Source organism: Poecilia mexicana, unplaced genomic scaffold (assembly GCF_051168715.1).
Source record: "Poecilia mexicana isolate PSO_F unplaced genomic scaffold, ASM5116871v1 scaffold_5, whole genome shotgun sequence".
NCBI classification, from domain to species: Eukaryota; Metazoa; Chordata; class Actinopteri; order Cyprinodontiformes; family Poeciliidae; genus Poecilia; species Poecilia mexicana.
The window spans coordinates 25022827-25035188 of record NW_028263374.1 but is presented as its reverse complement, the minus strand read 5'-3'; the positions used below and the strand labels follow the sequence as shown (position 1 = coordinate 25035188).

Sequence of the window (12362 nt, the reverse complement as noted above, 5' to 3'; positions counted from 1 at the left end):
CCTTCTCTTCCTTTCCCACTGTCAGGCTATCTTGTCTTATTCCCCAATGGCTCATCAAAAGAAAGAGCTGCAGTGATGCTATCTGTGCCCCTAGTCTGGACCTGTGCGTGTGTGTGTGTGCGTTTCTTGTGTGTCAGACAGATTGCTTCTCATAAGACTGAGACCCCCAGGCTAATGTCACAACAGTCCTCTCACACATTTCCTAAGTCAGCTGCATGCAGTTTGTCTGTGCAATAAGCAGGGCCCAGTGTCCTCTAAAGTTAGTTCTGATGCAAAACTGACTCTTATAGAAGCTTGACCGTAATAAAGCCAAACAGGATGCTCTTGGAATGACCATGGTGGACAATGAGCTGAATCAGCTTTATCAGCCTCGTGGAGAGAGCTCATCATCTACAAGATAGTTTGATGGCCTTGCTACGATTGCTTGCCTCATATTATTGAATCAATGAATGTCAATGAGTTTCAAACTCACCATAAGAGTTTGCGTAGAAACAAATGTCTCCAGGCGTTGAGACTATGCATTTAAGAGTGCAGTCACATCAACCTTGTTTATTCTGTTTCAGTTTGGAAAGTCTGGTTCGTTTGGGGAGGAGTGAATGCGGAATCGAACTCTGAGTCGGACTAAAGCAAACTCTGGTCCGCCTGCAAACCTCGGCCGTGTAAAGATGGTAGAGACATATGGCAGAAGACTAAGCTGTAATTTATGCAAGCGGTGGTTCTACAAAATACTGACTCAGATTTCAGATTTTTATTTGTGAAAAATATCAAAACCAAATAGAATTTTGTCCTCCATTTTAAGTTTGCATTGTAACATGACAAAACATAAAAAAAGTTTAAGGGGTAATAATACTTTTACAAAGAGCATTTCTACCTCAAAACACAGAATGTCTCAAAAAATAATTTGGGGTCATTAGCTGAGGTCTGCACCAAAGAAACAAAATTGGTTTTAAGTCATAAAAAAGGAGTGCTCATTACTCCTCTGAGCTTAGCCACAGATTTATTCTTTCACACCTTTGATGAAGTGAAAAATAAAGTTGAAAGAAAGAAGAAAACACTTTTAGCTCATTGCATTTCATTAAGAACATCAAGTTGTCTCCACACCTGCATGTAGCTATATGTTAAATGTATAGGAAGACAATAGAAATAATGTTTTAAATCTCTGAAGTGGTCGATGCAGTCACTTTTGATGATAAATCCTGAAAGAACATAATTTTATAAAAGCTTTTACAGGTGCATAATGACCTCTTACATTTAATTAAAAGAAAGGAATAAATGAACATTTATGTACTTCAGATTTGGCTCAAGTGGCCATACACGGAGATTTACATCAATTTGTGACTGTCTGAAGGCTGCAGCAAAAACATATCTGAATTGTATGGTAGCAGCTTCTTTGTGCAAATGAATAATGTCCCAACATAATCATCATGATGTTCTTCACATACCCAGTTATGCTAAATAGATCATAATTAAGAGGATTATTGCATTAATTACAGTTAATGGATTAAGGCTCGTGTGACATCAGAGAATGCGAGATACAAATGAGGCAACAGATGTGTCTGTGTGATGAGCATTTCTATATTAACAGAAAAGTATTTCTAATGTTCCATACAGCAATTTTTAAACTGAGTCACAGCAGAAGTACTTTCAATTAATTTTACGTTTCAAATTATACACATTTGTTAACTTGTTAATTTATTATTGTTTAGAAGATTAAGATGAAATATTAGACCTCTTTTTTTTGTTTTCTTAAGAAATAATTTGATTATAAAGATCTGAAGATAAGAGCTTTATGAGGCTGAGAAGGTTTAAGACAGAATATATCATTCTCTCAAAACAAGATGTGTAAATTTAGTATTTTTGTACAATTCCTTTCATGGTCTGTCTCTTACACATCAATAAACTTTATAAAAGTGCACTGCTAAGTCACTGAAGTGTTCCTTTAATCTCATAGCATCACAACTATGTTGTTAGTGTCTCAGATTGATGGATAAAACCTTTTATTTTATGTGTTTGTACAGTAGAATGCTAAAGTTTACTAGTGAACAATCAAGCATTCTCCAGATATTTTTGGGATCACATGGAAAGATCAAGGTTTTCTTCTATAAACAAATGATCTGTTTGATACTCTTAGTAGAAAAAAGTTAGAAGTAGACAGCTTTACCTTTTCATGTCGATGACTTATGACTTATTTAAAATTGTAAGGGAACAAAAGCAGAAATTAGAAAAAAAAGTCTTAGCAATTTGCTTGTTGAAAGTTTTTCAAAAGTACTAAAAAAAAGTAAGACTTTTGGGAACTAAGAACATAAACTGATGCTTCAGTGTGACACCGGTAGATAAATGAAACAAAAAAAAAGTGCAAAACATGAGATAAAAAACAAATCAAACGATAGCTTCAATAGCCAAATATATCAAAACTTACAACTGAGTTTATAAAAAGTTTCCAGGTAAAAGTTTCCTAATGATCACGGCAATTCTTCAAAGAAATAACACCCAATGAAACCGGCTCGTGTTTTGGAACCATTACAGGTGGAAATAAAAAGCAATTATCGACTGAACATAAGAGGTAATGTTAACACCTTTTAGAAATCAGGTTAAATGTTTTTATTTCTTCAAATTTTCAAATAACTATGCTCACTTTGCTTTATAAACCTGGAGAAACGGGTTCATTCACCTCTCTGCCTTTCTCCCTTCCCCCTTATTCAGTTATAAAATTATTCTATTAAACCCATTTACTTACTATTATTTATGTATTTAAAACCTATCAAGTTGACTCACATTGAAAAATACTGTTGTGATCAGGTAAGTGGCAAACAACATGGGAGGGGATTAATACAAAAAAGCATTTAAAGGTGCCTTGTGTGCATTTCTTTTTTGTGCCTTTTTCATTAAGCATTTAATTTATTTTGTTTTGTTAATTTGCGCTTTACTTATGCTCTTTTACTTACCCTCCTGAAAGAAGAAATTATAAATAAATGACGTTAATGATAATCTATTTCAGATTTCCCAACTGAGATTAATAGAATAAAATGCATCAAAACTGATTTTTTTGGAGGAAACAAATCATCACTATACTGTCACTTCATTGGCTCAAGAACATTTTTCTCCTCCATTTGTGTCTGCCTGATGGTTAAAAAAAAACTTTAATCTCTGTTTAGCTACAGTCAACAGTGATGGGTTTTGCAAAGTGGAAATTTATTGAGTGAAATGCAGAATAGTCATAAACAAATCTATTCTAAGCAAACATACATAATTCTTACAGGTGTAATACCATAACTATGCTTGACAGCAAGCATTTATTGACTCATGGCTGCTCTCACCTTTTTCAGGCGTCCACTCCTTGTGCCCAGAAAGACCACATTGTGTCCGTTGTAGATGTAGGAAGTGACAGAGGTCAGCCTGTCCCGTCTCTCCGTGAACACTGTCTGACCAGACACCAGCTGAGAGCCACCCAGGGGTTGGTTGATATCCAGGCCACAAAAGTGATCATCAATGGGAACAGGCTGCAGGGAGACACCCAGAACGTCAGGCTGAGTATAAGAAAACCATAAATAAAATAAAAGAAAGACGAGAGCTGCATTTTTAAAGGTGTGGCATGGAGAAAAGCAGGCAGGAGGGGAATGTAGGGAAGAACAGAAATGTTACTGAGGAGAAGAGATATAAGAAAGGAGCTAGAGATAATTACAGAGGGAGAAGACTATTTGTGAAATACTGAGATGAGCGTAGACACGTGAATATAGGATGTAAATTCAAACTGATGTATGGTAAGCCTAACAAGCATGAAGTGCGCCATTTTCAGGGTTAAAAATGTTACATCAAAAGGGTATGGGCTGCCGGGCTTTTTAACAAGCCTTGGAGCCAGCAGATTCATGGAGCAGACTTAATAGCTTATGGCAAACACAAGAAAACAGTGTATTTTGTGCCTGTTTCTGTGATTTTCAGATTGCTTGATCTGACATCACACAAACACATAGCACAAGAGATGTCGAGTTTTGATTAAGCATCAAAGAAAGCCTGAACGCTCAGCAGTCCTTCCAGATCTTCTAACATGCACCTCAAACCTTCGCTAATTGTCTGTCACTTAGTGTAAAAGACACCTTTTAAGCCTGCTAATTTCTTATTTCACATCTTCTACTTCTTTATGCTCACGTTAGGCCTTAATGCGATTTTTTTTTTCGGATCATCTGCCTGAGTTTTACTAAATTTGATTTTTGCACCAAGTTCAGCATAAATAAACCTGATGTCTTGCCCCATCCAGCTAATTTCTCTTCTGACCTTCCTTTTGAAAAAAATAAATGCATTTTAGAAAACATTCTACAACATATCGTCCTCTGATCTAAAATATTGAGCTTATGACTGTTTCTATCTAAAGGACAGCAGATAGCTATCAGCTTGGGTGTAACACAAATGAGATCAACAAGAGATGAATTAATTAAACCATAAATTATCAATTTATCCATCAATCTATCATGTTTTATACATTTTAGATTGGGTTGTGGGGGAGGGATGCCTATACCCCGCTCTCCAGCAACAGTACAGCTTACTCTGGGGATCCTAAGGTGTTTTCAGCCCTGAAGGGATTTATAGTCTCTTCACTCTGTGTTCTGGGTCTTTCCCAGGGGATCCTCCCAGTAGGATGAACCAATAAAACCTTTGAATGGAGGCATCCGAAGTCATCACAATCTGATGCTTGAACTACATCAACCGGCTCTTTTCAATGCAAAGCAGCAGCAGTCGCTCGACACCCGTTTTCCCCAGATAACGGAGCTCCATACCATATCTATGCGACTAATCCTGGACACCCTATATCGGAATCTCAGTTCAGTAACTATGCTGGATCATGCTTTTTCAGTCATGATCCACATTTCATGGCCATAGCTGAGAGCTGGAGAATGAACAGACTGGGAATTTGAGAGCTTTGCTTTTTGGCTCAACTATTCACCACAACAGACTGGATTAACTGCCCCATTATGGCAGACAAGGCCTGAATCTCTGTGTCCATCTCCCGCCCCATCCTGCTGTTAGCCTACTTGTCAATGAAAGACCAAGATCATTTGAATACTGCTGAAATATTATTGTTTTAGCACAGCAAGCAATAGTTTTAAGTCTTGATGTGCTCTCTCTGTTCAATAGTTTTTATCTAACGGGCTCAATTAGAAATGCATGAGGAAACTGACCCGTGACTAGAATAGGATGATTTTATCTTTAACTTGATCAATGTTCTGGTAATTAGAAACCAAAATTCTATTTTCTTCACTCAGCATAAGCAGAACCACTTCATATTAACAATAATGCCCTTCAGTGTTTAGGATGTTACTGAAGGAAGACTTGGTTACATATTTTGTGTGTCAATAAGATGTTTGAAAGGAGGATTGTAGGAGGCATGAAGAGAAAGAACTGTGTTTTTTTTGTGTTGGTATATATTCATTCAAGAAAAGATTAAACAAGCTAGATATATTCAGTATAGTAAGAAAAAAAATGAATTGCATGTCATCAGTCTTTCTGGTTTAGTTTTACTCTATGTACAGATACCTTCATTCCATAATGGAGGTTTTTACCATATTTGCGGATTTTCAGCAATCCAGCAAACTGCTCTGTAACATTTGGCTGTTCCTTTTTTTTTTTTTTTTTTTTTACTTATCTCCCGTTTTGCAATAAACATCTTATTGTTACTACAGCGAGAAATGTACTATCATTTAAGGTTATTAAAGAGAAATCAAACTAATGAAGTTGGCATTGGCTGCTCAGAGCTTTACAAAATCAGTAATCAGAAATCTTTGATTGATGCATGTCAAAAATGTGCTAGTGTATGGCATGCATTCTTACATTCCCTTTGCATTGTACTGCCTTAAAGAAATTCCTAAATTTTTATCAAGCAGTTTTAAAAGGCTTTAAAACTGTTGCTTTGTACCTCCTTACCTGTCTGGAAGAAAATTACAATAATCTTTTCTTTTCTCCCCCCCAAGTGTGTTAATGATTGCTTTTGATATCAGTTCTGGCATTCAATTCACTCTGCAAGTCTAGTTTCACTTTAATGTTCATCGTTTTTGATAATTAATCGTGTGTTCAAAAAACAGTCAGCAGCAACCAATCGTTTCTTCCTAAAAGTCCAATTATGATACAAAGAGCGTCTTGCTTCATAGCGGGAAATTATTGTTGAATTACAACATATCACTTTTCCCTATCAGTAGCTTTTCTGAATAACATCACATCTTATTTAGACACACTGGAATTAATGTTTGAGTTATGAATCATCAGAGCAATTCATGTGACGGATTTTAATGTGTTTTATGGTTCACTTTCAGCTTATTTCCATGAGAGGCGCTCATTATGCGGAATTGCAGCTTTCACAAAGACTCAGACTTGGGCATTTACAAGAAAGGCCTTTTTCTCAAGATCAAGAACAGGTCTCAAAGGGCTCAAGTACTGCTGACAGTGACAAGAGCAGGAGGAAGAAAATTAGGGAGAGAAAGGCAAAGAGAGAGGTGGAAAAGGAGGTGGGAATCAGTGTTCAATCCCCTGAATGAAATCAAAGCTCTATACAAAACTCCCCTGATTAGCATTGTGGAATTTATCTCCCCAAGCTCTACTAACTATAATAGGATTCTCAGACCTGAATGCTTTCTTTAGCACAGGCCAGGCTGACTGGCTGTTAGCTGTTAAAGTTACAATCATAGTTATGGAACACCAAAAAAAAAAAAAAAAAAAAAATATTTTGTTAAATCTGAGCATTTTTCTTCACACCTCCTGAGTTTACTTGGCTGGTCTAAAGACATGTGTGATATGAGATCTCTCTATTGTCCACTCACCGCCTTTGTGCACTGTACGTCCTTTCCCAGCAACCAGTGCAGCTCCAGGTTCCCCTCTCCCTGGTAGCAGGACTGCAGTCGCTCCTTAATGCGCATGTTGATGTCTTGGATAGTGAAGATGCAAAGAGCAGAATGATCTGAAGGATCATGGTACTGCTTTTGTCCTTTAGAGAACACAGCAAAGAGGACGTCCTCCTGGGCACTGATGTTGAGTGACTTAGCCAGCACCCTGCCGGCTTTAGAGAGGTAAGCAGCCTGCAGCAGACGGTACTCTTCACCTCTGTGCACGCACCCCACAGGAAGAGAGACATATGAATGGAACTTCTTGTCACCTTTGCAGAGGCGGATGATTCGAGATGTGTAAAACAGGTCACCAGGTGAGCCGCCTGCAGGCATCCCATTTTCGGGAGTCTCTGGCTGGACGGTCATGAAGTAGACAAAGCTTCCGCTGGAGAAACCATAGATGTAGTAGATGTCAAAGTGCGGAACAAGAGCCAACGTGTCAGAAGGGATTTTAATGAGAGATGAAACAAAATCAGTATGAAGCTCATAGTCCAGCATGGCAGAGGACTCTGGGTCGCGAGGGAGCTTACGGCTGGAGATAGTTGGAAAGTAATCCTGTTTGCCGCCAACGGCAGTGCCAATGTACAGAGTGGCATCCTGTCCCTGGGAGGGAACGACAACCCCGTACATTGTTCCTGTCTGGTTGTCGCTGGACAGATAATGTTCTTTCTTGTGCGTGGGCTCTACGAGAATAAATAAGTCGTCTAGCCTCATCAGCTTGCAGATACCCTGATAGAGACTACCGCAGGCCAGCAGCCGGTTGTGAGAGTAGTCGATGAGCAGCAGTTTGTTGACATTGTCCGTAGAAGCCAAAGGCTCAGAACAAGGCTGAACTATCAGGGGAGGATAACATGCTTTATTATCATATTCTGGGCCTGTGTCGTGAGATACCAAAAGTGTGAGATTAGCGGACAACTTGTAGATCCGGTTGATCGCTCCGATGTACAGAGTCCCAGTGGACTGATGCACTGTCAGATGGTTCAACGACCATTCCCTCTTCTCAGACTGGAAGGTGTTCATTGTCTGTCCAAGAGTCGTCTTTTGATCCAAAAAGACTAGAGTCAATAGACAGAGGGCCAGAGGCCATGACATAACCTTTGGAGGGTGGTGACCTTTCGTAAGGCTGTCGTATGTCCATCCTTTATCTGAGCATGTCCCCATCCCCACAGGGCTCCACGGAATGCCTGGCTCAGATAAATGGGGTTGCGTACCAGCAAATGTGAGGATTAGACTGAGGAAAATTGAGCTCAGAAGTGGCCTTGTCTTAAGTAATCTTCACATCGTTCTGAAAAAGAAAAGAAGAGAATTACTTGTTAATATAAAAAATCATTGATTCTTTCAAGTGAAAAAATTTTGTCTTCAGTATATGATTAGGCACTTCACATGAAGACCTAGGAATGGATGAGCTTGTGTTCTCCTTTATCTCTGCTTAGTCAGATGCAAGAAAAATCAAAGAAACAAGTAATCATGTGTTCTAACTGTCTCCCCATATTTACTGACCAACAAGACGGTATGATAGTCTCTCTTTCAACAGGGATTCTCATATTCGCTGCTTTGTAAGGCAACACAAGCCAGCTTGCCATTTGCCACTCAGACAAAGCGATGACACAATGTAACTGTGCATTCCTGTTTGGGTGGCTAATTAAATGATCTGAATGCATTAATTAGGCCTCCATATTTTGGGCTCCGTGTTTTCCCTTCTCCCCCCTGTCTTGTTCATTTAAATGGTTGAATCCAGGAGGAATTAATCACTCTCCATTGCGGCTGATTCCTAAATTAATCAGGCTTTTTCCAGGGATGGCAGGGAGTCATTAGAGATTCAGGGCCAGCCAGCATCAACCTATACACTTCTCTGTTTAATTTCATTACCATATTTTATGTGGGTATTTCCCCAGAACAAACAATGTCTGGCAAACACATGATCGACTCAAAGAAGTCATATGTGAATGCTTGGTTTAATTCACATATTAATTTATTTAGGAACTTTCTTTTTGTCTCCGTTACTCAGTCAGATGAAGATGTTTCTGATGAAGATAAGACAATTTATCATCAAAATGTGTTTTTTTAATCTCAAGATGTTTTGTGAAAGAGATGTAAACATCCATCAGTAGAAATTATGGAATCTTTATTCCTCGTGATTATTGAGTCAGTGATTTATTTTTTTTTTCTTCTCAACATTCAGTGATTCCACAACTTTGCCTCTACTTCAATCTTTCTCAAACTACTCTATAATTACTGCTGTGGTAGAGCTGGTGACAATGAATCGGGAGCAAGTGTAGGTGTGGGAGTTTGGTAATCATGCAGCATCAATGTATGATAACAATTTAATTTATTGTTTCTCTTTTCTTTTTTTATTTAACTTATCCATCCATCCTTTGCCAGGGGAAATCTTTACATTTACTCATTTGGTACTTATAAAACAGAGAAAGAACCACTGCTTCACTTTATCTGGAGAAAAATCAATGCAATCAATTGCAAAATATGTTCAGTTTTTTTCTGTAAAACTTTTGTTTGAAATAAACAAAAGGTTTTGAGATCATCTTCTTTCTGGTCGCATGCCACTAAATAATTACATTTCTCTTTGACTTCATTTGAAATAATTTGTTCAGAAAAACACGAAGACATACACAAATTCTACCAACATGTAGATTCTGCTTTGTGAAGACAGGGGTTGGATGAATTCATGTTATGAACAAGCCTTTTATCCACCTCTGAGCCTCTTGGTCTTGCTTGAAGGCAGATTTCATAAAGAAACATCTTTACATTAAGACCCTCCCATCACATGAAATGCCATCTTTGCTCAATGAGAAGCTTCTCCAACCCAGAACTGAAAGACTTTTCTAACTTTACTTTGCATAACCCCATCAGAGATACATGAAAACTTTTCAACTGTTTTTCTGTTTAAAAACCTGTGACAATTCCAGCCAAACGCCAGAAGACTTAATCTCAAACCCAACTGTCTTTTTTGGCCAGTCCTAACCTAAACAGAGTGTTGTCACAGTTAGACTTATAAGTAAAGGTTAAATGAAGACAGCCATGTCAGAACCTAATATGGGGGTCTTGATGCGTTGGGGGCTCTCCATTAGCTGACTAACAGGATATCCAGCTGAGTTGAGCTGGAGCCAGGAAGTAGCGGATGGACTGTTACTGAGTAGGCTGGGGTGTATTAAGCTCCACTCCAGCATCTTCTGTCCATCTGTCCCCACAAAGCTCACGCAGCAGGACAAGTCACTCAAGTGCCTCGACCTACTCTGCTCAATTTGGCAGCCTCAGTATGAGCAACCCCACCGGTAATTGGCCACTGAAGAGTAATATCTGTCACACCTTTTACTGAAGCATTTACATTTGAAGACAGCATTAGCTTTACTATATCACATTTACACCGTCTTAACTGAATCAATTTTTATTTCTAAAATAACAGAAGGAATTTTTTGCTTTTTCTTCTATTTCCATTGACGGGACATTAAAATTTGAGTTTGTTTGATTATTTCTCTAGGCGCTGAGATTTGGCAGAACATCTTGGCTCTCAAAATTGCATTTTATCTGTTTTGGTCAAAACACCATCCAGAAAATTCCAACCAAAAATCCCTCAAATCATCAGCTTTGAAGGCCGATAAGCCTCTCTCGTTTAATTCTAACATTTCATTTCAGGATATTTCTTTCAATATTTTTCAAAAGCAAGTGTAATATTTCTGCTGTCTGTTGTGATGGTCAAACAAACGCCTTTGGTTCATGGTGCGAGTCCTCTCTCTGAATCTGCCACAACAGAATGCCATACAGTGCTGTAAAAAGCCTTTTGAAAATTAGATCATAAAAATCTGACTGAACCCTTGGTGCCTGTTCTTGAGCTACTATAAAATAAAACAGCTGAATGGTTTTGTGTTTTCTGCCTGACTCGTCCCTGCTTAGCGGTGTCAACGAAGAACTTATTGGTTTAAATTTCTTTTCAAATAAAGTTCCAAATACAGATCTTTTCTTTTGTGTGTGTGATTTACACTTTGAACTTCTGCCGGGTTTCCAGAACTTTCCTTTACTTAACTTGAAATAATAAATAGGCGTATGCTCTTGAGATCTGACAGTAAATAGCAGATTAACTGATATTTGCAGAGCGAGGTTTGAGTCTGGTGTGACCTTAAACAGTCGACACCTGCAGTGCCTTCCCGAGGTTAATTTAGTGTTGAGAATCTACCTCTCAAATCCTCTGAGGTGTTACAAAACAGGGGTGAAAACTGGAGCAAAAGTGGCCAAGCATGCAGGGGAGCGGCAGCCTCATCATTTCATCCATTTCTGTTCTCCTGGCTTTGGTCACGTCTGAGGCGTGCAGTCATGCTGCTCGGTGTTTACCCTGGATTATGGAGACAGCTCTTCGCCCTGTGCAGTCCTCCCTGCTGAATTCTCCGCCTCACCACTCACAGACACGCTCCGGCCCAGACGTGACTCATGAACACACATGCACACACACACACGCACGCACGCACACACGCAAACACACAGTGGAGGAACAGGGGTTTGCCAAGGCCTCTGGGGGGCATGCGGGCTCCCGATGGGCACCAATCATAATGCAAAAGAGTGAGAAGCCATGCTCTTGTTCACCATAAACATAACCCTTTGACCTGGATCAAAATGAGTGGAACTGATTCTATCTCTTACACCAGCTTTTAAAGCATTGAATGCTTTAGCAAAGTCTTTAGCTCAGTGTTAGAGATGTTTTACTTGTTCTCAGAGCCGCTTATTAGTATATGGTTAGCATTGTTTTAATTTTGGTTCCTTCAAATGGAAAAAAAAAAAGGTTTCTTTCATTCATAATTTTCATTACAATTTTTTTGCAAAGAAGTTTGTGGATTTGTAGGGACAAATCTCTTTCTCATCTCTCAAACAATATCAGATTTAGCACAAACAGGATTCTCCTCAAGTTTGCCTTGTTTGTTTCTTCTGGCTGCACATTTGTGTGAGATCGTGAGCGCCGCCGGCAGACTGTGCCGCGATCCTTCTAAAGGTCAGAAGCTGGATCTCCGCTCTCACACTTGGTCAACAATGGGATTCATTGTCACTCGCATCAGAGGTGATAAAAACATTTTTTTTTGCTGTTGTTGTTACACTGGCCTAGATTTATAAGGCTGCACAAAGGCAATAACAGTATAAGACCACGGGGGCGGAAAACTGTCTGAATTACAGTAGTCATAACAACTTCTGCCCTCATGATTGTAATCGGGCTGTGCTGAGACATGCATGGTTCCTTAGCCTCTAAGTTTGTGGAGATAAAAAAAAAAGCTTAAAATGAAGTTTCCTCCAACAAATCATCTTAGATTTCAAGAAAAGAAATCAGTAGGAGTATTTATAAACAGTATTCACATCTAAAGTGTGGAAACTGAAGATAGTTACATTGCACCTACATGCTATGTCGTACCTTTCTAGATTTGGAGATACATTTCATACAAACCATGTGCCTGTTGATATTACAATTATATCATTGTATAAAATCTACTTCATGGC

The 12362-nt window shown here is 38.8% G+C and overlaps 1 protein-coding gene across 1 annotated transcript in view; it reads right to left on the bottom strand.

Annotated features, from left to right (window-relative positions):
* Positions 1–8225, bottom strand: part of LOC106918428 (plexin-A2) — a 78598-nt gene extending 70373 nt beyond the window's left edge. Inside the window, 2 exon segments of the mRNA XM_088005789.1 lie at positions 3318–3500; positions 6807–8225. Coding sequence (XP_087861915.1) covers positions 3318–3500; positions 6807–8030 — 1407 coding nt within the window. The 5' untranslated portion in view covers positions 8031–8225.
* Positions 8226–12362: the final 4137 nt, after the last annotated feature.